The sequence below is a fragment of the Dipodomys merriami genome, unplaced genomic scaffold (assembly GCF_024711535.1).
Source record: "Dipodomys merriami isolate MVZ:Mamm:240054 unplaced genomic scaffold, mDipMer1.0.p SCAF_3, whole genome shotgun sequence".
Lineage (NCBI taxonomy): Eukaryota > Metazoa > Chordata > Mammalia > Rodentia > Heteromyidae > Dipodomys > Dipodomys merriami.
The window spans coordinates 15080616-15104080 of NW_027204492.1; the positions used below are offsets into that span (position 1 = coordinate 15080616).

Genomic DNA, 23465 nt, shown 5'->3' on the forward strand with positions numbered 1-23465 from the left:
GAATAGCGAAAGGAACAAATATAACAAAATCAGAAAGAACTCTATACACTACATTGGTACACATATTGGAGAAAAATGGTCTTCACTTATCTACTATTTCTATCTCTATCTTATTATACCAACCTGGCTGTATTTCAGTTTTGTTCAGTTTTTTCCATTCCATAACAGCAGGGCATAGTCTTGAACTAGTGGTTTGCTTAGACCTAAGCTTTAAAACTTATTCTACTTCTTGCCTTGTCCCAGTCTGCTGTCTACTGAAGTCTAACCTGAAAAAGTGTCCCACAAGTATGTCATAATCAGTGCTTTAGTTTGCCAGATGTCATAGCAACTTTAAAGGCACATTTCAACCCTTAGTTGTCACAAGACCAAGTGAAATACAAGTTGAATTTCAGGCTATAAATCACAAGTAACCCAAATGTACTGAAAGAGTTACATGAAATGTAAAGAAAACTTAAGAATGTAAAAATGGTGTGAATCAAAGCTAGAAACAATGGCCAAAATGGTGGTCAAAATAATACCCTTTCCTTAAATTCTTGAGCTTTTTCAAAACTGTTAAGCTCCTGAAATAAATTCATCTCAATTGGTTTCTCAGTCTTAGCAGCTGTACATATGGACAACAAATGGTTGTTTAGTACTATTGTGAACTTACAATTTTTTTTGAGCAAAGGAAGTGGATGTTGTTGAAATCTTGAGATAAAAAATTTCAGTACCAGAGGTTGAAGGCTGGAGATGTGGCTTAAGTGGTAGAGTATGAGCCATGAGCAAGTTGAGCAATCTAGGCCAAGGCCTTGAATTCAAGACCCCCAGTATCTGCAAAAGAAAACCAAACAAAGAAAACCCCTAATGAACTTACAGTTTAGCATAATAAATACCAGAAAGCTAGAACTTTTGTTTTTTGAGGGGTGAGGTGGTTAGAACTTGTGTTGTGGGAGGGTGAGGTAGGGGGGCAAAGAATGGAGAGAAATAGGGTCATAATTTTGAATATACATATGTGAAAATGGAATCAGGTCAATTTGGGGTAGGGTTGGAAGTGATGGTGGAGAATGATGAAAGGGGTAACAATGGAAGAGAGGGTGGGAATGATGGAGGAGAAATGATGAAAGGGATGACAGTGATCAAGATGCATTGTGTTTACAAAATGACATGGTGAATTGAAACTCCTGTGTACAACAACTTAAATATAATTTTAAAATATCATTTAAAAATCCTAAAGTTGCTGTTTCTAATGTAGCTAGCAGATTTAAGAAAATTATTCCATAATGCTTTAAAAACTCTCTTATAACAACAGGAAAGTATACATATTAAAGACTAGTATGACAGTTGGTGTGGTGAGTTTAATAGAGGGCAACTGATTTGAAGAGGCAGGTAAACTACTGTTCATACATTTTGAAACCACTTTTACAATTATTGTATTTCCCATATTTTCCAAGTATGTATAATTTTTAAAAATATAATGGCCTTTCAGGACCTAGGACCTCGGCCTAGGACCTTTTAGCTGGTGAGGATTAAATAAGGTAATTCTTTTGCAGTTGTTAGAATACTGTCTAGCACTAGTAAGTGCTATGCAGGTGTAAAATGATTAATTTCAGGTCTCCCCTGCACCGAGTCATCATTGGTAGGATCTCTGTAATCCCTAGGAAGGAAAACAAATATATATTACATTATACATTACATATATTACATTACATATTATAGATATTACATTACACACACACATACACACACACACACACACACACACACACACTTACACGGTGGTAGATGTGTGTGCACGTTGTCATTAGTGCATTCAAATGGATTATCTGAAGAATTCAGTCTCTCCAGACAAGCAAAATACAGAGATTTAAGTAATAAGCAGGAATTATAGTTGTTGACCTGTATAAATTAGATATGAAGTAACGTGGAAACCTCATTCTCTCTTTTTCCTTTAAATATGAGTCCAAACTCCTGAAAGCTGGTGCTACAGTCTGCAAACTATTGGCTCTTTTCGAAATAGGGCGCCAGGGTTTCCAGGCCAATGCTATTGAGGAAAGCACCAGAAACCCCCTCCCTGGAAACGCTTCTCTCCGTTAGAGGAGGGCGGTACAGCACTACTACGCATGCTCTGTGCTCCTTGGCCCATTGGAGCGACCGTCGGGCGCATGCGCAGAGCACGGCGGGTGCCTGGACGCGGAACTGGCTCGCTGGAAGCTCCCGTTTCTGACGCGTGGGTGGCGGAAAAAACGAGACATTGTAGAATTTGGTTTTGGCCGTTACATGTCCCCTCGTGCCATTAGGGCACAAGAAAGAGGGAGCAGGCATCTTGGCGGCGGCGGAGGGGCCGAACCACCTCCCCCAGTCCTCGAGGCGCGAGGGGGGCAGGGACGGGAGAAGCAGCGCTCCCCGGGTTGAGGAGCCTCCCGGACGGTGCCTGGAGTATGGGGGGCTGGTGTGAGCCCCCGAACATGGGGGGCTGGAGTTGCCAGTGCCTCGTGGCCCGGTCCTGCCCAACAGTCACGTCCACGATGCTAGTGCTTGGGCAGCTGTGGCAACTGTAGCCGCCCCGGGCTTGCGGTCTTCGGCGGGAAAGCCAGCAGCATGCGTTCTGTCACTGCGTAGTCTCTGTGTCACCTCTCCCTCTGTCCTTCTTCCTTTTTCCTCGTCCCCGCTCCCCATCCTTCTTTCCCGTCCCTCTGTGTATTCTTTTCCAGAACTTCTATTCTCCTTCCCTCCTCCCACAGCTTTCCTCCTTCTGCTCTTTATTGTTCCTCCTCTTAGTCTTGTATTCCCTCCACTCCTTTTCGCCACCCTCTAGTTCGTTCTGTCACCCTCCAATACAAACTGTCCGTTTCCCCTCCCACACATCATCCCCTATCTTCCCTCTTATTTGTCTCCGCCCCTCGCCCCCGCCCGAGTCTCCGCCCCTTAGCCCCCGCCTCCAGTCTCCAGTCCCTAGAAACTCAGTCCAGCAGTGAGTCTTGGGAACCCATAGCTTAAGCACCAGGAGCTGAGCACTACCCGCTGTGCCTGTCTTCATGCAAGTCTCCGACATGGCTCAGGAGCAAATGGAGCTGGACTTTGAGCCTGACACATCTGATGGGGGCACCCTGAGGAAATCCACCAGTGCTCCCCTGATCCATGAGCTCAGGTGAGCACGATTGGGAAGGATGGAGTATGGGGTTCAGAGGCTTCTTGACCCCGTATGAAAATAGTCTTCCTTCCCTAAAGTGTTAGTTCATTTTGGACTCCAAACGGAGGGATTGGGGGACGTGTTTGCTTAACAGCGACTTGGGTCCCAAGGTGGCATGAAAGTTTGACCTCAAACTCCATGTCTGAGAAATGCCCAGCTACCCCCAACCTGGGGGCCATGTTGCCCCACTCTGAAAGATATTGCAGAAAGCTTTTGGCTCTTCTGACAGGTTGCTTGCCCTGGCTATTTTACATCAGGGAATGTCAAACTGAAGCCCCGGGAACTAGGCTTGCAATTTGACACCTGGCTCTAAGAGCAGCTATTTCTAAGCTGAGTTTAGGAACTTTGGCATTAACCTTGGTTTGCTTTAATAAATCAGTTTATCTAAGAACTTGTCATTAAATAGTGTATTCACTTCATAGTAAGTGATTTGAATTTATCACAATGTTTTATTCAGATTATAAAACTGTCCAAAATGCAGTTCAGAGATAATTTCTTATAGGTGGTCTGTAGCTTACTTAGGTTAGTTGAAAGTACAGGTTTGAGCAAACAATGGAAAGAATGGACCCTTTAATTTTAGTGTCAGGGTCTTGTGTAAATCAGAAACCACAGGGCCTATTTTAAAGTAAATCTTCCGATAGTGAAGGTTAAGTTGGCTCTCTTCTTATGCCTATTACATTTCAGTTTTATAGGACAATTCATCTTAGGTAATCTGTGAGACCCATAGAAATGGCATGAGCCCCCAAAAGTGGATGAGAATATAGTTAGACAAAAACATTTATCAAGCATTATGAACACCAAGAAAGATATAATCCTTGTCAGAGGAACTGATCATAATGTCTGTTAATGTACATATTTTTAGGGAAAAATGCTTTTTCTTTCATTAAATTGAATTTTGAAAATGAAGGAATGATGAAGTGCCTTTACTTAACTGATACTGTCCTTAGCTCTACATTTTTTGGATACTTTAATAATCAGTTGCTCTGTTTTTGCTTGTCTTAAAAAAATCTAGTAAACAATCGATTTCTACGGACTTGGGCAATCCTACTGACCTGCATTTAGACACTTGTAGATAAAATACTGTTGGGTGAATCACAATTTATTTAACTCCTTGAACGGTAATGTGAAAGACAATGGGTGAAGAGACCAGGCCCAGTCCCAGTTTTCATCAACTAACTATGCTTATGAATGATTCCTTTAACCTGAATTTGTTTTCACACTGAAAAATTGAGAGTTGAAAAAAACAGTTGGAATAGTCATGAATCTCAGTGGTCCTTTGGAGCTCAAGAATTACATTTAGCCCAAGAATTCACATTATTTTTAAAGGGTGGGGTAGGGAAAAAATCTCTCTTTGTAACCCAGGCTGGTCTCAAACATGTGATCCTCCTTTTTTAATCTCCCAAGTGCTGAGATTACAGACGTGCCCCATCATTGCTGTGTCAGTTCTGAAAAACCTTCTTGAGCTTTTATAAAGGGCACAGGCACTGCAGGGATATACAAAGATGAAGAAAGCACTTCTGTACTAAGAGGCTTAAGACACATGCAAAGTTTTTTTTCTCTTTCTTTTCTCTTTGTTGCAGTGCTAGGCAGCACTTTTCTTTAATGAAAGGCAAAGTAGGGGCTGGAGGTGTAGCTTGGTGGTAGAATATGTACTTAGCATGCAGAAAGCTCTGGGTAGCTCAGAAGTAGAGCACTTGCCTAACATATTCAAAGCCTTAGGTTCTATCCCTGTTCTGCAAAACAAAAACATACAAACAAAAGGACTGTGTTAGCCATGTGTGATGGTGCATGCATGAGTCCAGGACCTTGAGACCAGCCTGGGCAACATAGTAAGGCCGTGGTTTTAAAAAATTCTTTAAGTTTTAGATGTTTAAAGAAATTTATCTTCTCCCAATATATTCTTTGGGTTCAAAAGAGAAGACATTAATTTTGGGCACTGAGAAGAGGTTTGTGCCTTGCTTTTGTGGAGGAAGGGCTTTTGGGATAAGTGTGAAAGGAGGGCAAGACAAATGGTAGGAGGTTGGGCATTTGAGGCAGAAAGGACAACATGAACAAATAAATAAATAAAACTCTCAATTGTGTTTTATTCATTTGAATGCCAGGATTCCGAGGTAGAGCAGGTGCTTGAAACATTTTTTGGGAGATGTGCTGATAAGACCTCAGACCTCTTCAGGTGTAACACACCCAAAACTGAATTCATGGTCTTCTACGGTAAAACAGATGACCCATTTACATCTGATGGGAACTGGTTTAGGGATGTAGCTCTGACCTGAAGCATCTGGAATGAACCAGTCTGGAGCTCCGCCCCACACCTCACAGAACTGTCCCCCCAACCACTAGAGATCAGTGTCTCAGCACACTAGTTAGCCAGCTCTGCCACCAGGACGGTAAGGAATGTCTTTTCTATAGAAAATGAGGAATCATTGAAGGTTCTAACTACAGAAGTGATGCTAATATATCTTCCTTTAGAAAGACAGTGATCATTTCATTTTTACTTTTCAGTGACCTTTCAGAGGTTTTTCAACCTTGTACATTTAGAACTCGGAGGAACAGCACAACAATTATGAGCCATCACAGTTTGGTAAGTATCAAAGTAAGTATCTGAAGTGATTTAGATTAGAGAAAATAATTCCAAATATAGTTCTTTCTGGAAATCATGTGCTGTGCCCGTTTTTTTAAAAATTATTTCACCTGTCTTCTTTAATAGTTTTGTGGTGGCCACTCTGTACAAAGAAAAGAAACTTTGTTAAAAATTTGTGTTGTCTTTACTGTGAGGCTTTACAGTTTTAAAAATGGTTCCTAATTTATCACTGCTTGCAACACAGTTGCAAAATGTCAGGATTAACTTTCATGTATAGCTGAGAATGAGGGTCTTTACTTGATTTAGGATAGAAAACATGCTTAAATGATAGTAGAGTGTTTCTGACACTCATCTGTCATACAATGGTGATTTTTCTAAAGTATAGACTCCTTTAAAATGCTTCCATTTGTAGTCTCAGGAGAGTAACTGATTGTGACTGTCCTCCATAAACAATGCTGTTGAGGATCACCTCATTAGATAGTTAGAGTAGGAGAAATTAGGAAGAGGTTTTGATATAGTAGCACATCACATATGGAGCTCAGTCCTCCATCAGCTTTAATGCTTCAGAAGACATCTGATATGTGAGCCCAGAGACTTCTGATTGACAGAACTAGATTTCCATAGTCATGCACAAGGGTTAAAGTTTATGCACAATTATAATAAGCTTCCAAACCAGTAGTGTTTAAGCAGCAAATCTGAAGTTATATTGGATTAAAGGTATGCTAATTTTTGCTATAAGGATGGAGAGAGAAAAGATGAAAAGCAGATAGATTTTTTTTAACAGTACTTCATGGTTTGATAAGAAGACTAAAAGCTTTTTGATAGTTCCCTAAGGATGTCACTGGTATAGACCCATATATTAACCATATAGTGTTCTTGTTGGTTTGTTTGGTTTGGTTTGGTACTAGGGATTGAACTCAGCCTTGCACTATTTGAGGCATGCCCTAAATCCAATAGGTAATCATGTTCTTAAGGATCTCTGAGTTCTAGTAACAGCTACATATTTCTAGTAACAGCTACATATGTGTGGCAGTTTACATGTTAACAAGGTATTTTCACTCATTTAATTCTTATAACCCTCTGAAGCAAGGCACAATGTAATTTTTTTTCCAATTAAAAACAGCAGCAACTAAGACCCAGAAGTCGTAAGTGACTTGCTTTGATTCCTAGGTTCATACAATAGTAAGTAACAGAGCTGAGTTCCAATAAAGATCTTCCAGGGCTATTCTCTTTGGTATAATCTGAGAAAGGGCAAAATACAACACATTTTCAATTTCCACCTGAAGTGTCTAAAAATACTTATAAAGGGAAAATGTTAGCTATCTAGCAATCTAGAGGTTTGATTCGCTTCACTTCCTTCCCTGAGGATGCTTGGAAATAAAACTACTTTTTTGTTGGATATGTGAAAAATGTTTTTACGTGTTATGCAGTTGTGTTCTTGATAAGAATAGCTATAGCCATACTTAACTCATTTATAAGATGCGAAGATTCTTATCAACTCTGGTCTAGGCTCATCTCTCATTACTCCTTGACAAACATCCTGTGTTCTGGCTGTCTTAAAAGGGGGTGGTAGTAATTCACTGTTCTTGATTGGTCCTTATGCAGTCTTCACCCCCATACTCCTTTCTTGCTTTCTCATCCCTTGTAACCCATTTTAATCCTGATGTCTCCTTTTCACAGGCTTCTACGCCATCATATTAATTACATTGTATAAGTGTATACTGAAAAGTCCTAATGGCTTATCTATGCCCCATAGTAATCTGTAAAAAGTAAAACATTGGCCAATGGAAGGTAAGGAGGAGACAGTAAAAGAGAAACAATTGGAAATAGGAGTTTCATAATTTGCCAACTGATTAGATATACGACCTGGGAGGAGAATGCCAAGTGACTAAAATTATGTTTCTTGGTGGCCAGAGTGCCTTGATTAGAATAGAAAGATTGGGAGGATTGGTTGTTTGAGGAGGAAGAATATAAATTCTTTTGGGGGATCGAAAGTGCCACTGGCTCTATGCTGTTCAAAATCATCTTCTAAATCTTTTTTTTTGTTTTAGAGCCTACCAGCTTCCTGTCTTATTTCACCAATTTTCACTTCAAGCTGATGACCCTTTCTCACTCCACAGAGAAAATAGATATGTATTTTGTATAATGTCAGCTTTCTTCTCCTTCCAATGTCTTTGTCTTCACATATGGCTCTTCTCCCTTGTGAATCATACATTTTCTAACTCCCCTATCATTTTGCTCAGCTATTATCTCCTCTCTGCCTTGTGCCTTCGATCTCTTCCTCTTTCCCTTCCATCATCTTCTCCCAAATCACAAGCATACTATGAGGAAAATGAACTAATTTATTTTTCTTATGTCTTTCTTTCCTTCTATTCCTTTTTCTAACATTTTTATTGGCAGTACCAGGGCTTGAATTCAGAGCTTTGTTCTTGCTAGCTAGGGACGATACCACTTGAGCCATGTCCCATCCTGTTCCCAACCTTTTCTGAAGCATAATTTAGTTTTAGTTGCCTCTGATACCTTGTTTTCTAATTCTTTGCCAATTTTTAATCTTGTTCTTCTACCACAAGTGCATTGAAAACTGTCCTTGGCAATGTCAGTAGTGCTTACTTAATTGCTATCATCAGGGGTTCATTTCTTATCGTACTTGAGCTCTTTGTTTTATGGAATGCTGTTGGCCTGTACCTCCTTAAATCCCTTACTTGACTTTTAAAGATTATTATTGTTATTAAAGATTATTATTATTATTTCAGCTGATATATTACTTCTTCAAGAGCAGATGAGATTGGGCATATTCAGGGTGCTATGGCCATAGATGATAGGTCACTTTGGTTTTCTGGTTCTAGACGCAGGTTTGCTGTGCTCTATCATTCTTTGTGAGCTAGTAGTTTTGTCTAAAATTGACACGTGTGTATTATATCGATATACCATCTAAATTTTGGAATGTTCCACAGGCAGTTTATGACCATCCTCACTTTGGCTTTCCTGATGATTTTGCTGCCTTTGGGATATTGTTAGTTCTCTGACACATACATGCACTCTTCCATTCTTTAGCCCAGGACTCTTTAGCCCAGGACTCTTCAGCCTGTTAAAGCAACCCCTTGCCTTACTTGCTTTGCCTGCTAGCTTAGTGTTTTTCGATGTCTTCATTAATTGTTCATTAGTAAATATGTATTGTTTTCATAATGGAAAGGATTTTACTTAGAGAAAAAAAGTAAAAGAAAAGGCTGAGTATTAAAGGCATATGAATCGTGCCAGAGATAACTTTTGAAAATTTTACCTGAATTATATTTTACTTAAAATTCTAGGTTATACCGCCCACTACATTAGAATTTATAAAATTTTAAACACGGGTCCTCTTAAATAGGATAATTGTCTTATTAAGTTTTGTCCTATTGTAAGTTTATTAGTATTTCTTTGGGAATAAATACAAGTAGTTAACATTATGGCTATAAAAACCCTAGCAAGATCTGTGGATACCAATTGTAGCTTACATTTTGAAACCAGACCATTATTTTAAAGGAACATCATTCAGCCACCAAATCATTTCAGCTTCATGTTATTAAAAAGGGATTAGCCAGATGCTGGTGGCTACTCAGGAGATTGAGATCTGAGGATCATGGTTTGAAGCCAGCTCAGGCATGAACGTCTGTGAGACTCTTACCTCTTATTAAGCACCAAAAAGCCAGAAGTGGAGCTATGGTTCAAGGGGTAGAGCACTAGCCTTGAGCAAAAATAAGCTCAAGGACAGAGCCTAGGCCCTGACTTCAAACCCCAGGACTAGTATAAAAAAGAATGATCTTATCAGGGGAGGGAGGAGACAACAGTTACTTTTAATTTTTTTTATTTTATTAGTTATACAGGGACTAGTAGTTAGTTTTTAATAACTGCTTGCCTTCTCACATGGATTTCTTTTCCTTTGCTTGTAAGGTTTGTGATGATAACATTAGGATGAAATCTTAGAGCTGATACAGAGTATGAGAAGAAAATATCTATATTGTCATTTTAAGCTATTTTGAAGAACATCACTCATAAACAAAATGTTATGCTGGGCTTATTAGCCTGACTTTACCTGTTGGCATTATTACAACTAAAAGTTGTTAGCATTGGCGGGTTTTTTTTCCTTTCCTTTTTCATATAGTTACTAATTTTAGATAAGTGAGGAAGCGAATATTTCCAGTGCCCAGAGTGTTTTACTGCCTAAATGTACACAGTTCTGCATTCATTTAGGAAAAGTGCTCAGAGTCAGTGCCTATCTAGTGACAGATGGTGCTTTGAGGTTGGACACCTGGTGTACTTGCTAAAGAGTAAATGTAAAAATGAATGTACTGCCGCTAGTGCATTAATGTTCAGGGATTTAAAGAGCTAAATTTCTAAGAAGAATGTGAAATATTATCTAGGAAGAGATTACACCAGAACTGATACCACATTGCTACGTTGTGGTTGAGAAAGTGTAAATGTTTACTTTTCTTCTTCAGTTGCTGTCATCCTTACCTAGTCATATTCCCGTAGCAGACTGCAGAAAATCAAAAGAGGAAAAATTGCCCTACTACCTCAGATTTGATGGTCTTAAAAAAATTTTACATTTTTATTTTGGTTTTTAAGATTAAGATACTCCAAATGAGTCAGGATACAACTCTGGTTAGTTGCAGACATTACACTTCCAAGTGTGCAGCTAAAATATTGATGTGACACAGTTGACAATCTTAGTATGTTTGTTCTTCTCACTTGTGTGATTATGTCAGATGAGATATAGAAGGCTTGTGAATGAAAATTATGTTTTTAGCCCATATGTTTGTTCTTGTAGGAAGAAGGCCTGGATATGATGAACAGAGACATTGAACATGAAAGGTTAGTGCGTCACAAAAGCAGGGCCTAACCTAATAAATGTCATATTTGTACACACTAATGGCCCTTCTCTCGCCCCCCCCCGTCTGTCTGTCTGTCTGCCTCTGTCTCTCTCTCTGTCTCTCTCTCTCTTTCTTTCTTTCAGGGAAATGCAAACATCAATGCAGATAAGCCAGTCATGGGATGAGAATTTGAGCCTGGTAAAGTTTTCTTAAATTTTCTTGTGTTTTATTTCCCAGGAATCCTTATATCAATCATGGGCTTTTTGTATTCTTTTATATACTTCTGTCTTTTTTGCTTCCAAATTGAATCTTTTTGTTTGTTTGTTTGTTTGCTTTTTTGGCCAGTCATGGGGCTTGAACTCTGGGTTTGGGCACTATCCTTCAGCTCTTCAGGTCAAGGCAAGCACTCTTATGCTTGAGACACAGTGCCACTTCCGGTTTTCTGGTGGTTTATTGGAGATAAGAGTCTCATGGACTTTCCTGCCCAGGCTGGCTTTGAACCGTGATCCTCAGATCTCAGCCTTCTGAGTAGCTAGGCATGAGCCACCAGTGCCTGGCTTTTTTGGTTATTGTTTTTGATCTCTGCTTTTCCAGCAGTGTATCAGAATCTGTTCATTTATACATTTAAAATGTAGGTATTTTGTAATAGTGTGTAAGAGCTGTGATGTGCTGAATGGTTATGAGATGATTATGCTTTATATTTACAGGGTGATAGCGGTTTTGACAAGCAAGAGAAATTGTATTCTCCAAAGAGAATCGACTTCACTCCTGTTTCTCCAGCACCTTCGCCCACCAGAGGATTTGGAAAGGTAAGATTATTGATATGATATTAGGTGTCTATTATATATTAAGCTATTTACCCTCAAAAACATGCATACACAAGTCACCTCAGTTTTAAAGCATCCAATGACTTGAGAAACCACTAAAAATCTATGGTAGTAATTTAGAAATATAAATATACATATATATGACACACATACACATATACCTAAGCAATTCTAAGGATGCTATTTCTGTCATTTGAAAACTGGAACAATAGAATTGCTTTAATATTAAATATGTTTTTTAGCAGTGCTTTTCACCATCCTTACAAATGTTTGTGAGTAGCAGTGGGTTGCCGCCAAATCCCATTTCTAATCCAAGACCATTTCCAAGGTAAATGAATTTGAATTTTTTTTATCTGTTTGATTCTGTTTTGAGAAAGCGTCCCTCTCTAGAGCCCAGGCTAACCTAGAACTTGAAATCTTCTGCTTCATCCTCTTGAGGATAAATACAATTTTTGGTCTAATTTTCCATAATACTTCATTATGGGAATTTTCAATCATACAGAAAAATCGAACGAATCTTTATAGTGAACAAACATGCGTACCAATTATATTCTGTCATTAATATTTTGCCACATTTGGATTTTGAGACTTAGTGCTCATTTATATATATTTTTTTATTGTGAGAATACAGTACAGAGGGGTTACAATTACATGGGCAAGATAACGAGTACATTTCTTATCAAGCATTGTTGCCTCCTCTTTGTTTCCCCTTCCCATCCCTTCCCATACTCCCCAAAGTAAGGAATCACCTAGTACATTTTTTGTTTGTCGGATGTGGGGCTTGAACTCTGGGCCTGGGGGCTGTCCCTCAGCTCTTCAGCTCAAGGCGAGTGCTCTACCACTTGAGCTACAGCTCCACTTCCTCATTTATATTTAAAGAGGAGATATGCATACATACTTACATACCTCACACACACCAGACAATGCACCCATTTTAAAGAATAAAAATTTAAGATTATAAATCAGTCAAGAATTTTTTAATAAAATATCTTTTTTATATTGTTGTAGGTAGTTTGTCTTATTGAATGATTTTTTAATGGCCATTTTATTGTTGGTTGCTATACTTCTGGTCAAATCATCTATTGGCATTTCAGTTACTCAGCCTAAAATAGGCACTTTCCATTTCTGCTTATATGGCTATCAAGTTTATTTATTTGGCAGGCTGTAGTGCTATTTATTTTGTATCTTGGAAGTTAACATCACATCATCCTGTTTGTTTATTTGTCAAAGCAGGGCAAGTCAGAGTCCAGTCAAGTGCATTAGGCCCAATGTTCTTGGTCCTCTGAAAAGAAAAGGTATGTAGCAGCATGATGGCATTGATTGACAGTAGCATGCTATATATTTCATATGTGATAAGACAGTAGATCTTAAATGTTCATAAGTGAGGGGATAGATGTGTCAGCTGACCTGATTATGATCATAGTATATACATATACCAAATCATCCCATTTTACATATTATATTGTACTCTTTCATTATTAATTATAACTCAATAAAGCTGGGGAAGATAACAGATGAATCACACCTAACCAAGTTTGAATTAAAAACTAGAATTATTGTCTGAATGAATTGATAGCATTACTTTCCTTCAGTGTGAGGAGACCATAGAGGGGGCAGACAAATGAAGACAAGAGGCAGGGAGAATGCAGTCATAATATTCAATGCATATCCTACAAAATGATGAACTCAGGGGAGAGGTTGGGTTGGGAGAGATGTGGGAGAATGATGAAAGGGATGACAAGATGCATTATATACTTATAAACTGATTTGTTGAATGGTGACTCCTTTGTAGAACAACTGAAAGGTAATAAAATATAAAAATTTGAAGCTGAGTGCTTACGCCGGTAATCCTAGCTACTCCAGAGGCTAAACAAAAAAACAAATAAATAAATAAATGACAAGACAGAAAGATATTTTTCCCATGTATACTCCAATTCTAAATTTCAGAAATTAGCTACCTTATATGGTCTGTATTTTTCTATACCTCATATCTGCATCTTATTTTTTATGTTGTCAGTACATATTCAAAAACTAATTGCCTCTCAGTGATCTGATTGTAAAAGAGATACATAGTTGATTTGTGATGAGGTCATAGCAAATATCTCTGTAGAAGATGGTTTGCTCACATTTAAGGTAAGATTCAAATCCCATCACTAAAGATTTCTTCAGCAAAGCAAGAAGTGTCATGTATTGGATTCTGTAAACTGAGTGCTCTCTTCATGACATTATTTTGAACCACAAAGAAGTAACATGACTTGAGTCACCATTAGTATTAGATGCTTCTAAGAGACTACTGATGACATCTGTATATATTTTTATTTGTTTGTTTGTTTTTTTGGGTCTGGTCATGGGGCCTGAACTCTGGACACTGTCCCTCAACTCTTCAGCTCAAGGCTAGCGCTCTACCACTTGAGCCACAGCGCCACTTCCAGCTTTTTTCTTTTTGCTTATGTGGTGCTGAGGAATCGAACCCAGGGCCTCTGGCATGCAAGGCATGCGCTCTACCACTGAGCCACCTTCCCAGCCCCTGTATATATTTTTAAACTTCATTTAGGTAGTTGTACAAAGGAGTTGCCATTCAGCAGAGCTCACCTACCCCTCCCACCCCACTCTTTCCCTTGCTTTTCTTAGTTTTTAGGTTATGTATTGGATTTTTGCCATTCAACCAAGTGATTTATGTATACAGTGGATCTTGAACTGTGTCATCCCTTGAACATTCCCCACCCCCTGCCCTTCTACCTACCCTTTCTCTTATTTTTCTCAGTTTTGCATCATATATAATACATTACTGCCTGCATTCTATTCATTTCCACAACCACTCTGGAAAGTGGTATGTAAGGTCCTCAAAAAACTAAACATAGAACTATTCTGTGACCTAGCAATTCCACTTCTGTCCAGTATATCACAAACAAGGATACACTAAAGCTACCGCTACAGTCATGTTTATTGCAGCTTTCTTTACCATAGCCAAGATATGGAATCAGCCCAGATGCCCCTCAGTGGATGAGGATCAAGAAAATGGGGTACATATACACAATGGCATCTGTATTTTTTATTTTATTTTATTTTACTTTATTTTTTGGGTCCGGTCGTGGGGCCTAAACTCTGGGCCTGGGCGCTGTACCTCAGCTCTTCAGCTCAAGGCTAGCACTCTACCACTTGAGCCACAGTGCCACTTCCAGCTTTTTCTTATGTGGTGCTGAGGAATTGAACCCAGGGCCTCGAGCGTGCAAGGCAAGTGCTCTACCACTGAGCCACCTTCCCAGCCCCCATCTGTATTTTTTAAAGAGCAAAAATATTTCACTGCTTTAGTCTGTTATTCCTGGCAATTTGACTGTATAATTAGAAGTATTGGCTGTCATTTACTTTATTAGTTTTACAATTGTACATATATTAAAAAAATACAGAACTTCCCATGAGTTTGTGTGTCAACCTTGTATGTGGGCCATGCTACTCTTATCTGTATGGTTCCAATTTTCATATATGTGCTTCTGAAGCGAACACTTTTATTTTTAGGTACTGGAGTTTGAGCTTGCATGTGATAGGCTAGTATTCTACCATTTGACCAGCAATACTTGCAAACCTTTTACTGTAGGTTACTTTTTTTAGATAGGGTCTCATTTTTAGATAGGGTCTCATTTTTTTTCTTGGGGTCAGCCTCAGACCAAGATTCTCCTACATATGGCCTTCCAAGTAGCTGGGATGACAAGTTAGCATCACCATCTGAAGTTTGTTTGGTTCAGATGAGGTTTTGCTTTTTCTTGAGGTTGGCCCCAAATGGCAGTCTATCCATTTCTGCCTCTCAAGAAGCTGAGATTGCAGGCATGGAATGACCATGCCCAGTTCAGATGTCCTTTTAAACAAGAGTTTTAATGATAACATTTTCTTGTGTGTGCCAGACTTGGGGCTTGAACTCAGGACCTGGGTGCTGTCTCTGAGCTTTTTTGTTCAAGGCTAGTGCTCTGGTACTTGAACCACTGCTCCACTTCCAGATTTTTGGTGAGTGGCTGGAGATAAGAGTCTCATAGACTTTCCTACCTGGTCTGACTTAAAACTGTGATACTCTGATCTAAGCCTCCTGAGTAGCTAGGATTACAAGCGTGAGGCACAAGCACCTGGCTTAATGATAACTTCTAAGAAGCAATTCAGTAAGTGATTTCTTTATGCAGATCACCTTCAGGGGCAATAAATAAACCATATCTCCTCTATTAGGAGAATGGGGACTTAAGGATTTGGTGAAATCTCTCTGCTCATTAGGCAACTTAAAATTAAAGGTGGTATGCTTTGGAAAATAGATCCTGATATGGTGACAATATTTTTAGTGAATAAAAGTACTTTTCTTTGATATTGCATGATGTTATTTACAGTTATGGGAACATTCTGAAAGGTTATTAAGTGGAAATATACTTAAAAATAAAACCATAATTGTTATTATTAACTTGAAATTTATTGCAGAAAGATTAATGAAAGTAGCGTGATCTTTACTTTCATAGCTATTCCAAAATATGCCAGTAGATGGAGGGATTTGCTGAAAAGGGCTGAAGTCTTTTGCTAGTGATGTTTAGTTGAAAACCCAGCACATTTTTTAAGGTGCATATTAAAGCACATAGTAAAAAGGAAATAAATGTAACTTTTTTAATGAATTTCAGTAATTTTCATCCAGGTACCCATGTCTCAATTCTATAACCCTGGCTGTTTAAGAGGCTGATATCTGAGCATATCAATTCAAAGCCAGCTTGGGCATGAAAGTCTATGAGACTCTTATCTCCACTCACCCAGCAAATAACCAGAAGTGTTAGAGTATAAGCCTTGAGAAAAAAAAAAATCTAAGGATCAGTACCTGGCCCTGAGTTCAAATCCCAGTTCCACCACAAAAAAAATAAGACAGAATAACTCCAGAAGAAATGTAATATGAATTAATTGATAATATGGAAAACAAATGCTCTTGTTTGATGTTTTCCCCATAAGAATTCTATAGTTTTAAGTTCAAAGTTCAAATACTTCCTACTGAAATATTGATAAGCCCTTGAATTAAATTATCTTTAACATTTCATTTTGATGACCAGATTAAAAGTATACCCTCCAAACCAAGTAAGGTGAATTTGAAAAAGGGCTTTATCTGTCAACTTTAGAGTTGTGTTAGACAGTTCTCACTAGTTGATAACAAGATGTTAAGCATTATTCCCATTGGTGCCACATTGTCCTTTTATTTGTTCTGAGAAAATTTATAGGATACAGTCACTTAGTACAATGCCAAATTAATGAATTGAATAAAATATGTGGTTTCAATTGAAGGTGTGCCTTCAAACATACTTTTAAATTTTTTATTGTTATTATAAAGTGATGTGCAGAGGGATTATAATTACATAAGTCAGGTAATAAGTATATTTCTTTTTGGATATTTTTCCCTCCCCAAACTTATACTCTTATTTTAAATAGTTTAAGGCAACTTTTTATTTATGTACTATTTATCAGATGGCTCTTTGTGTTAATGTGAGACAAAGTTTCTTGGTATCCCAGGTTGGCCCAGAAATTTGATCCTCCTGCCTCAGCCTCTCCAGTCAGCTGGGATTGTAGGTATGCCAACAAACCCAGCCAGGCAACATTTTTTTTCAACCCATTTGATGTCACCTTAGGAAATATTTAGATATTAAAATGTGTAAACAATATTTGCTAATCATCTACTGAGTTTTCATTGTTTGGAAATACTTTACACTGTTGATTGCCTTTGATACATTTTGCCTGATGTAATCAGTGTTCTCCTCATCTGTTAAAGAATATAAAGCTGGGTGTCGGTGGCTCATGCCTGTAATCCTAGCTACTCAGATCTGAGGATCCAGCTTGTGCAGGAAAGTCTGTAAAGCTCTTATCTCCAGTTAACTGCCAGACAGCCAGAAGTAGAGCTATGTCTCAAGTGGTAAAACATTAGCCTTGACAGAAAGGCTCAGACATAGGCCCTTAGTTCAAACCCCAGGGACTGGCACAAAAAATGAATTCATGTGCATCTATAACATGCTATGTGTAATGAATACGTTTTTGCTAAGAATGCTGACTGGGAGCATATTTCTTCTATGTTAAAGCAAATAGAATTCCAGTTTGTTTGCATGACACAGAATCTATCTATGTGGCTGTCTTTGAAGTCTTCCTTCTGCCTCAGCCTCCCAACTGTTGGTGTTACATATCTACCCCACTACATCCAGCAGAAAATAGCTTTTAAATGATGACATAAAGATGTATTCTGTTCCTTGATTAAACAAGGATCATTCCATTTGGGCTCCAATCCTATATTTGTAAAACTGTTTTAGAGTGGTATTATCTCTTTCCAATTTAGGTGAAATGGAGACAGAAAGCCAGCCCAAGAGATTCTTCCAAGGCACCACCAACATACTGTCTCCAGATGGTGAACAACTGTCGGATCTCAGTTCATGGTAAAAAATGAAAAAAAAAATCAAAAGGATATTAGGGTATGATTCATTTATAAAAGTCTCATATTGAAAGTATATTGGGATAGCTTAATATATATTCACCTATCTGTACTTCCATAAGGGATAATGTCCATGGTGGTATAGACAATTTTTGAATAAGTCATGAATACTTCCTTTGGAAGTGCATGTATTATTTTAGCACTTTTACTTTTGTACTTAGCGCCTATTAGGTCAGCTCCTCCCAATAGATGACATGATATGGTACAGTGTCATCAACTGACTGGTGTATGAGAGAATTTCTGTTTCTCTCTCTTTTTGTTTTTGTCGGTCATGGGGCTTGAACTCTGGGCCTGAGTGCTGTCCCTCAGCTCTTCAGCTCAAGGCTAGTGCTCTACTACTAGAGCCACAGCGCCACTTCTGGATTTTTCTGCTTATGTGGTGCTGAGGAATCGAACCCAGGGCCTCATGCATGCAAAGCAAGCGCCCTACCACTGAGCCACCTTCCCAGCCCCCGAGAATTTCTGAGTTTCTGTGGGTAATGTACATTGGTGATTGCTGCTCAGCTTGCATTTCTTATTCCATCATTTTGATGTATCAAAGAATAGCAACATTTTCTTAATTGTGTGCATTGAACTTTTTTCACTGTGACAAGATACCCAACATAAACAAGTTAAAGGAGGAAGGATTTTTTTTGACTCATGGCTTCAGAGGGTTTAGTCCATAGTTCTTGGCTCCATTGATTCTGAGGCCATTGTAAAGCAGAACATCCTGGTAGTAGGAGCTTATGATAGGTAGCTGAGGAGATGATGGGATTGGTGTTAAATATTATCTTCAGAGGCACATCCCCTTGGACCTACTTCTTCCACCTAGGCTTCCACCACTTCTCAGAATAGACTTCTCAGAGGACCATGAGCCTGTGGGGGACATTTTATATTTAAAAAATAGTTTCATTCCTGCCCCCCAAAATCTCATGGCCATCTCATAAAGTGCTTTTAATCCATCCCCAAACCTTAAAAGTTCCAACATTATTCAGTGGTTGAGCATACATGAGCCCTTGGGTTTGATCTTCAGCAAAAAAGGAAACAAAAAACAAAAAGTCTTGCAAATGAATTTTGTCTTTTGTACTTTTAAAGTTGTAATGGGTGGGATCTGGCTTATTTCTGAAATTCTCTCAACGCATAATTCCTACTATGCTAATGAAATATCCTTGACTTCTTTTTAATGGTGTTGCTCTCTTCCACAACCTTACCTTCCTTTAATGCCAACTTTACACAGGATTTTCTGATCAAACTACAACTTTTTCTTCTGCTTTTTGCTCCCAATTTTCTCTGTAAACTTGGCTCAAAACAGCTCTTAGTAACTGCTGCAACTGAATGCCAGACTGTCTTGAAACTTCCTTCACCAGACTCATTTGTTTATTGCCTTTAAACTCAGTCTTCCACAAAGTCTCAGGACATGGACAAACGTTTCTTTGCCAAAACATACATAAATGGTTTCTAGTCTGATTTCCAATAGAGTCTTGTTTCTATATGAGACCTTATGAATATTGTCCACAGTTCTATTGGCATTATAATCTTCTGAACTCTGACCTGAATCAACTATTAAAACTCTGCTTATAGTATTCTAGAACATTTTTTAGCTCATATATCCAAATTTCCAAATTCCTCTCACAGGCCAGTTCCAAATACTTAAAATCCATATGATCAGGTAGTTACAACAGCAATGAAATTTCTCTGGTACCAATATTTTGTATCAATTGGAATTTTTCATTACTGTGACCCAATAATAGAAATAAACAATTTAAGAGGGGAAAGTATTTGTTTTGTTTAAAGTTTCAGAGATTTCAGTCTATCCTGACAGCAAAGGTATAGCACAGCAGAGCAGAGCAGCTAGTATCATGGTAGTCAGGAAGTAGAGCAAGGGAAGGGAGTAGGTTTGACCTTCAAGGGCATGTCTCTCTGACCTACTTCCTCAGGGGAAGCCCCAACTTCCAAAGTTCCTACCACCTTCTCAAATAGTGCCACTAGCTGGGAAATACGTGTTTAGCATATAAACCTTTAGGGCATATTTCTATTCTATAAATGGCATGATGATACAATTTTTTTCAGAATCTTGAGGTGTCCCATCACAATGTTAAAGTCTCATTTCTTTGGCTTTTTTATTACTCTCTCTCTCTCTCTCTCTCTCTCTCTCTCTCTCTCTCTATATATATATATATATATATATATATATATATGTATATTACTGTAAAGGTACTGTACAGAAGGGTTACAATTACATGAGTAAGGCAATGAGTACATTTCATATCGAACATTGTTACACCCTCCTTAATTTTCCCCTACCATCCTCCTCCTTTGTTTTTCCCCCTACCATTCCTTCCCTCCCCACCTCTTTAACTCCCCCCCTGAAGTTGTATGACCATATAAGATGATGCTAAGCAAAATGAACCCCAAGATAGGGACACAGAGGTTTTATCTTTCTTGCTGTTGTTTATAAATGTACTTATAATGTACTATGTCATTTTTTTGTTTCTTTTCTATGTTCTTCCCCCATGGTATAACCCCTGTTTTCACTGTATTTGATTCTGGTGCCCTGCATTTTGTATATACATTTTTCTTTTTTTCATAATATATTTTTTATTGTAAAGATACTGTATAGAGGGGTTACAGTTACATGAGCAAGGTAATGAGTCCGTTTCCTATTGAACATTGTTACACCTTCCTTAATTTTCCCCTACCATCCCTTTCCTCCCCACCTCCCCAACTCTTCCTCCCCTCTCTTAACCCTTCCCCCCGCAAAGTTGTAAAGTTTGTTTTCAACATACTGTCTTGTACATCTCATTGTTACAATGGGTCATCCTGTATCCTTATTTCATCATTTTGTTATTTCCCTTCCCCTCCCCAAATTAGAAAAATGTGTATACAAGATTCAGGGCACCAGAATCAAATACAATGAGAACAGGGGTTGTACCATGGGGGAAGAACATACAAAGAAACAAAAAGAAATCACATAGTACATTAAAAAGAACAGCAACAAAGATAAAACCTCTTGTGTCCCTGTCTTGGGGTTCATTTCGCTTAGCATCATCTTATATGGTCATATGTACATAGCTTTTGACCTCTTCTGCTTGTCCTAGACATATACTAGTTATTGCAGATAAGAGAAACCATGGGACCTATAGGAGTTAACTTAAAAGAAGTGAAGGACCTCTATGATGAAAACTTTAAAATCATGAAAAAGGAAATTAAAGCAGAACTAAGGAAGTAGAAAAACCTCCCATGCTCCTGGATTGGGAGGATTAACATCATGAAAATGGCAATACTTTCAAAGGCTCTCTACAAATTCAGTGTGATACCTGTCAATATCCCAGCCTCATTCTTCAAGGAAATAGAAGCAATCCAAAAATTTACATGGAATAATAAAAGATCCTGAATAGCAAAACAATCCTTAGCAGAAAGAACAGTGCTGGAGGGATATCAATACATTTTTCTAATTTGGGGAGGGGAAGGAAAATGACAAAATGTGTTTTTTGTTGTTGTTGTTGTGTTTTTTTTAGATAGAGTCTGCCTCAAATTCATTATGTAGCCCCAGCTGCCCTCAAGCTCATGAACCTTTTGTCTTTGCCTCCTGAGTGTTGATGCCACATCTGTGTATGCTCTACCATTCCTGGCTTAAAGTTACTTTTTGGGGGGGGGGCGGTACAGGTCCTAGGGCTTTAACTCAGGGCCTGGGCACTTTCCATGAGCTTTTTTATTCAAGGCTAGCTTGAACCATAGGTCTACTTCCAGCTTTTTTGGTGCTTAATTGGATAAATAAAGTCTCACAGACTTCCTTCCTGGGTTGGCTTTGAAGTTCAGATCTTAGCCTCTTTATTAGCTGGGATAACAGGCATGAGCCACTGGCACTCAGCTAAGTTTATATATTTTTAAATTTTTTATTATGTTTAAGTAGTTGTATGAAGAAGTTCCCATTCTACAAAACAGTATATAAATACAAAGTGTCTGATAACATTGTCACCCATCCCTCCTAACCCACCCCTTCTTAAGTTTGTATTTTTTTTTGGGGGGGGGGATCTGGTTGTGGAGCCTGAACTCTGGGCCTGGGCGTTGTCCCTTAGCTCTTCAGCTCCAGGCTAGCGCTCTACCACTTGAGTCACAGCACCACTTCTGGCTTTTTTTTCTGCTTATGTGTTGCTGAGGAATCGAACCCAGGGCCTCATGCATGCTAGGCAAGCAATGTAACACTGAGCCACCTTCCCAGCCCAAAGTTTGTATTTTTATATGCAACAGTTCCTGATTCTTTTTTTTTTTTCCGGTCAGTCATAGAGCTTGAACTCTGGGCCTGGGTGCTATCACTCAGCTCTTCAGCTCAAGGCAAATGCTTTACAACTTGAGCCACTTCTAGTTTTGTACTGGTTTATTGGAGATAAGAGTCTCATGGACTTTCCTGCCTGGGCTGGCTTTCAACCATGATCCTCAGATTTCAGCCTCCTGAGTAGCTAGGATTACTGGTGCTAGCCACCAACGCCTGGCTCAGTTCCTGATTATTATGGTCTAATCACACAACTGGTAGTCTTACTCATCCTAGTTTAGAGCTCTGACTTAAGGGCCTTCAGTATTTTCTGAGAAAGTTAACTAGTGTGTGTGTGTGTGTGTGTGTGTGTGTGTGTGTGTGTGTGTGTGTGTGTGTGTGTGTGTGTGTGTGTGTGTGTGTGTGTGTGTGTGTGTCTAACTAAGAAGACTTGGGAAATCTTTCAGTCTGTTCCAGTCAACTAGTGTGTGTGTGTGTGTGTGTGTGTGTGTGTGTGTGTGTGTGTGTGTGTGTGTGTGTGTGTGTGTGTGTGTGTGTCTAACTAAGAAGACTTGGGAAATCTTTCAGTCTGTTCCAGTCAGCTTGCTTTGTACCCATGTACTAGAAACTGATATAATATTTTTCAGAACATTTTTGTTACCTAAGTTTTAGCACTCCCATAAATGGAAGAAGTATATGAACCTCTTTATAAGATATATAGGTTGACGATTCCTTCTGCTCAAATCACTTGATGGTGATTTTGTGTAAGATAGCCTGTACAATCTAGTTGATCAACAAGTCACAGGCTTATTTATGTTTATTACACTCATTGACCAGTACTGCTGGAATGTTGGAGCAGATGCCTTGTTGATTGCTCCAGCTATTTTTCAGTCCCAAACTCTGTTTTTGCCCTCATCTCTGTGGGTCCTTAGTAACTGTGCTAATTTTGGTATATAGTGCTTTTCCAGGTATGTAGACGGTATCAAAGAGCAATGCCTGAAGCTTATCAAGAGGACTAGTGGGTGAAACACTATACTTGGTGCGATCTACGTATCAGTTTTATGGCAAAGTGTGTTTGATTATAGGCACATGATTCTAAATAGGTTTGCTTATCCGGTTACTGACCAAGTGACCAAGTTAAGTAAATGTCAACAGCATTTTGCCAAGCTGAGGGTGAGGGGCTGGTGGTATCTTTCTGTGGTGGAGTATACACTTGATACATATAAGGCCCTGGATTACATTCCCAGGACCACAAAAATAATACACACCAAGATTTATTCTAACATTGTCTGGGGCTTCAACTCAGGGCCTGGGTGCTGTCCC

At 38.8% G+C, this 23465-nt stretch overlaps 2 protein-coding genes and 1 non-coding gene across 19 annotated transcripts in view; 1 reads left to right on the forward strand and 2 right to left on the reverse strand.

Moving 5' to 3' along the window:
• Window positions 1-782, reverse strand: part of LOC138840048 (P2R1A-PPP2R2A-interacting phosphatase regulator 1-like) — a 45957-nt gene extending 45175 nt beyond the window's left edge. For 2 of the 3 annotated variants that reach the window (XR_011376034.1, XM_070039684.1), the window contains exon 1: window positions 124-254. The gene's annotated coding sequence lies outside the window, so the exon portion shown is untranslated. Of the gene's footprint in view, window positions 1-123; window positions 255-649 lie in introns of those variants that run through there. The other variant, XM_070039686.1, reaches the window with a different exon arrangement.
• Window positions 783-2175: 1393 nt separating this feature from the next.
• Window positions 2176-23465, forward strand: part of Pabir2 (PABIR family member 2) — a 29282-nt gene continuing 7992 nt past the window's right edge. For 2 of the 15 annotated variants that reach the window (XM_070039687.1, XM_070039696.1), the window contains exons 1-8: window positions 2176-3127; window positions 5672-5762; window positions 10558-10601; window positions 10744-10798; window positions 11308-11409; window positions 11670-11755; window positions 12658-12722; window positions 17759-17855. In XM_070039687.1, coding sequence (XP_069895788.1) covers window positions 3015-3127; window positions 5672-5762; window positions 10558-10601; window positions 10744-10798; window positions 11308-11409; window positions 11670-11755; window positions 12658-12722; window positions 17759-17855 — 653 coding nt within the window. In that variant the 5' untranslated portion in view covers window positions 2176-3014. Of the gene's footprint in view, window positions 3128-5671; window positions 5763-10557; window positions 10602-10743; window positions 10799-11307; window positions 11410-11669; window positions 11756-12657; window positions 12723-17758; window positions 17892-23465 lie in introns of all 15 variants that reach the window. The other 13 variants (XM_070039689.1, XM_070039697.1, XM_070039690.1 and 10 more) reach the window with 8 other exon arrangements.
• LOC138840522 (U6 spliceosomal RNA) lies at window positions 14825-14931 on the reverse strand. Its single transcript, XR_011376098.1, has one exon. It is a non-coding gene; the product is annotated as a U6 spliceosomal RNA (small nuclear RNA).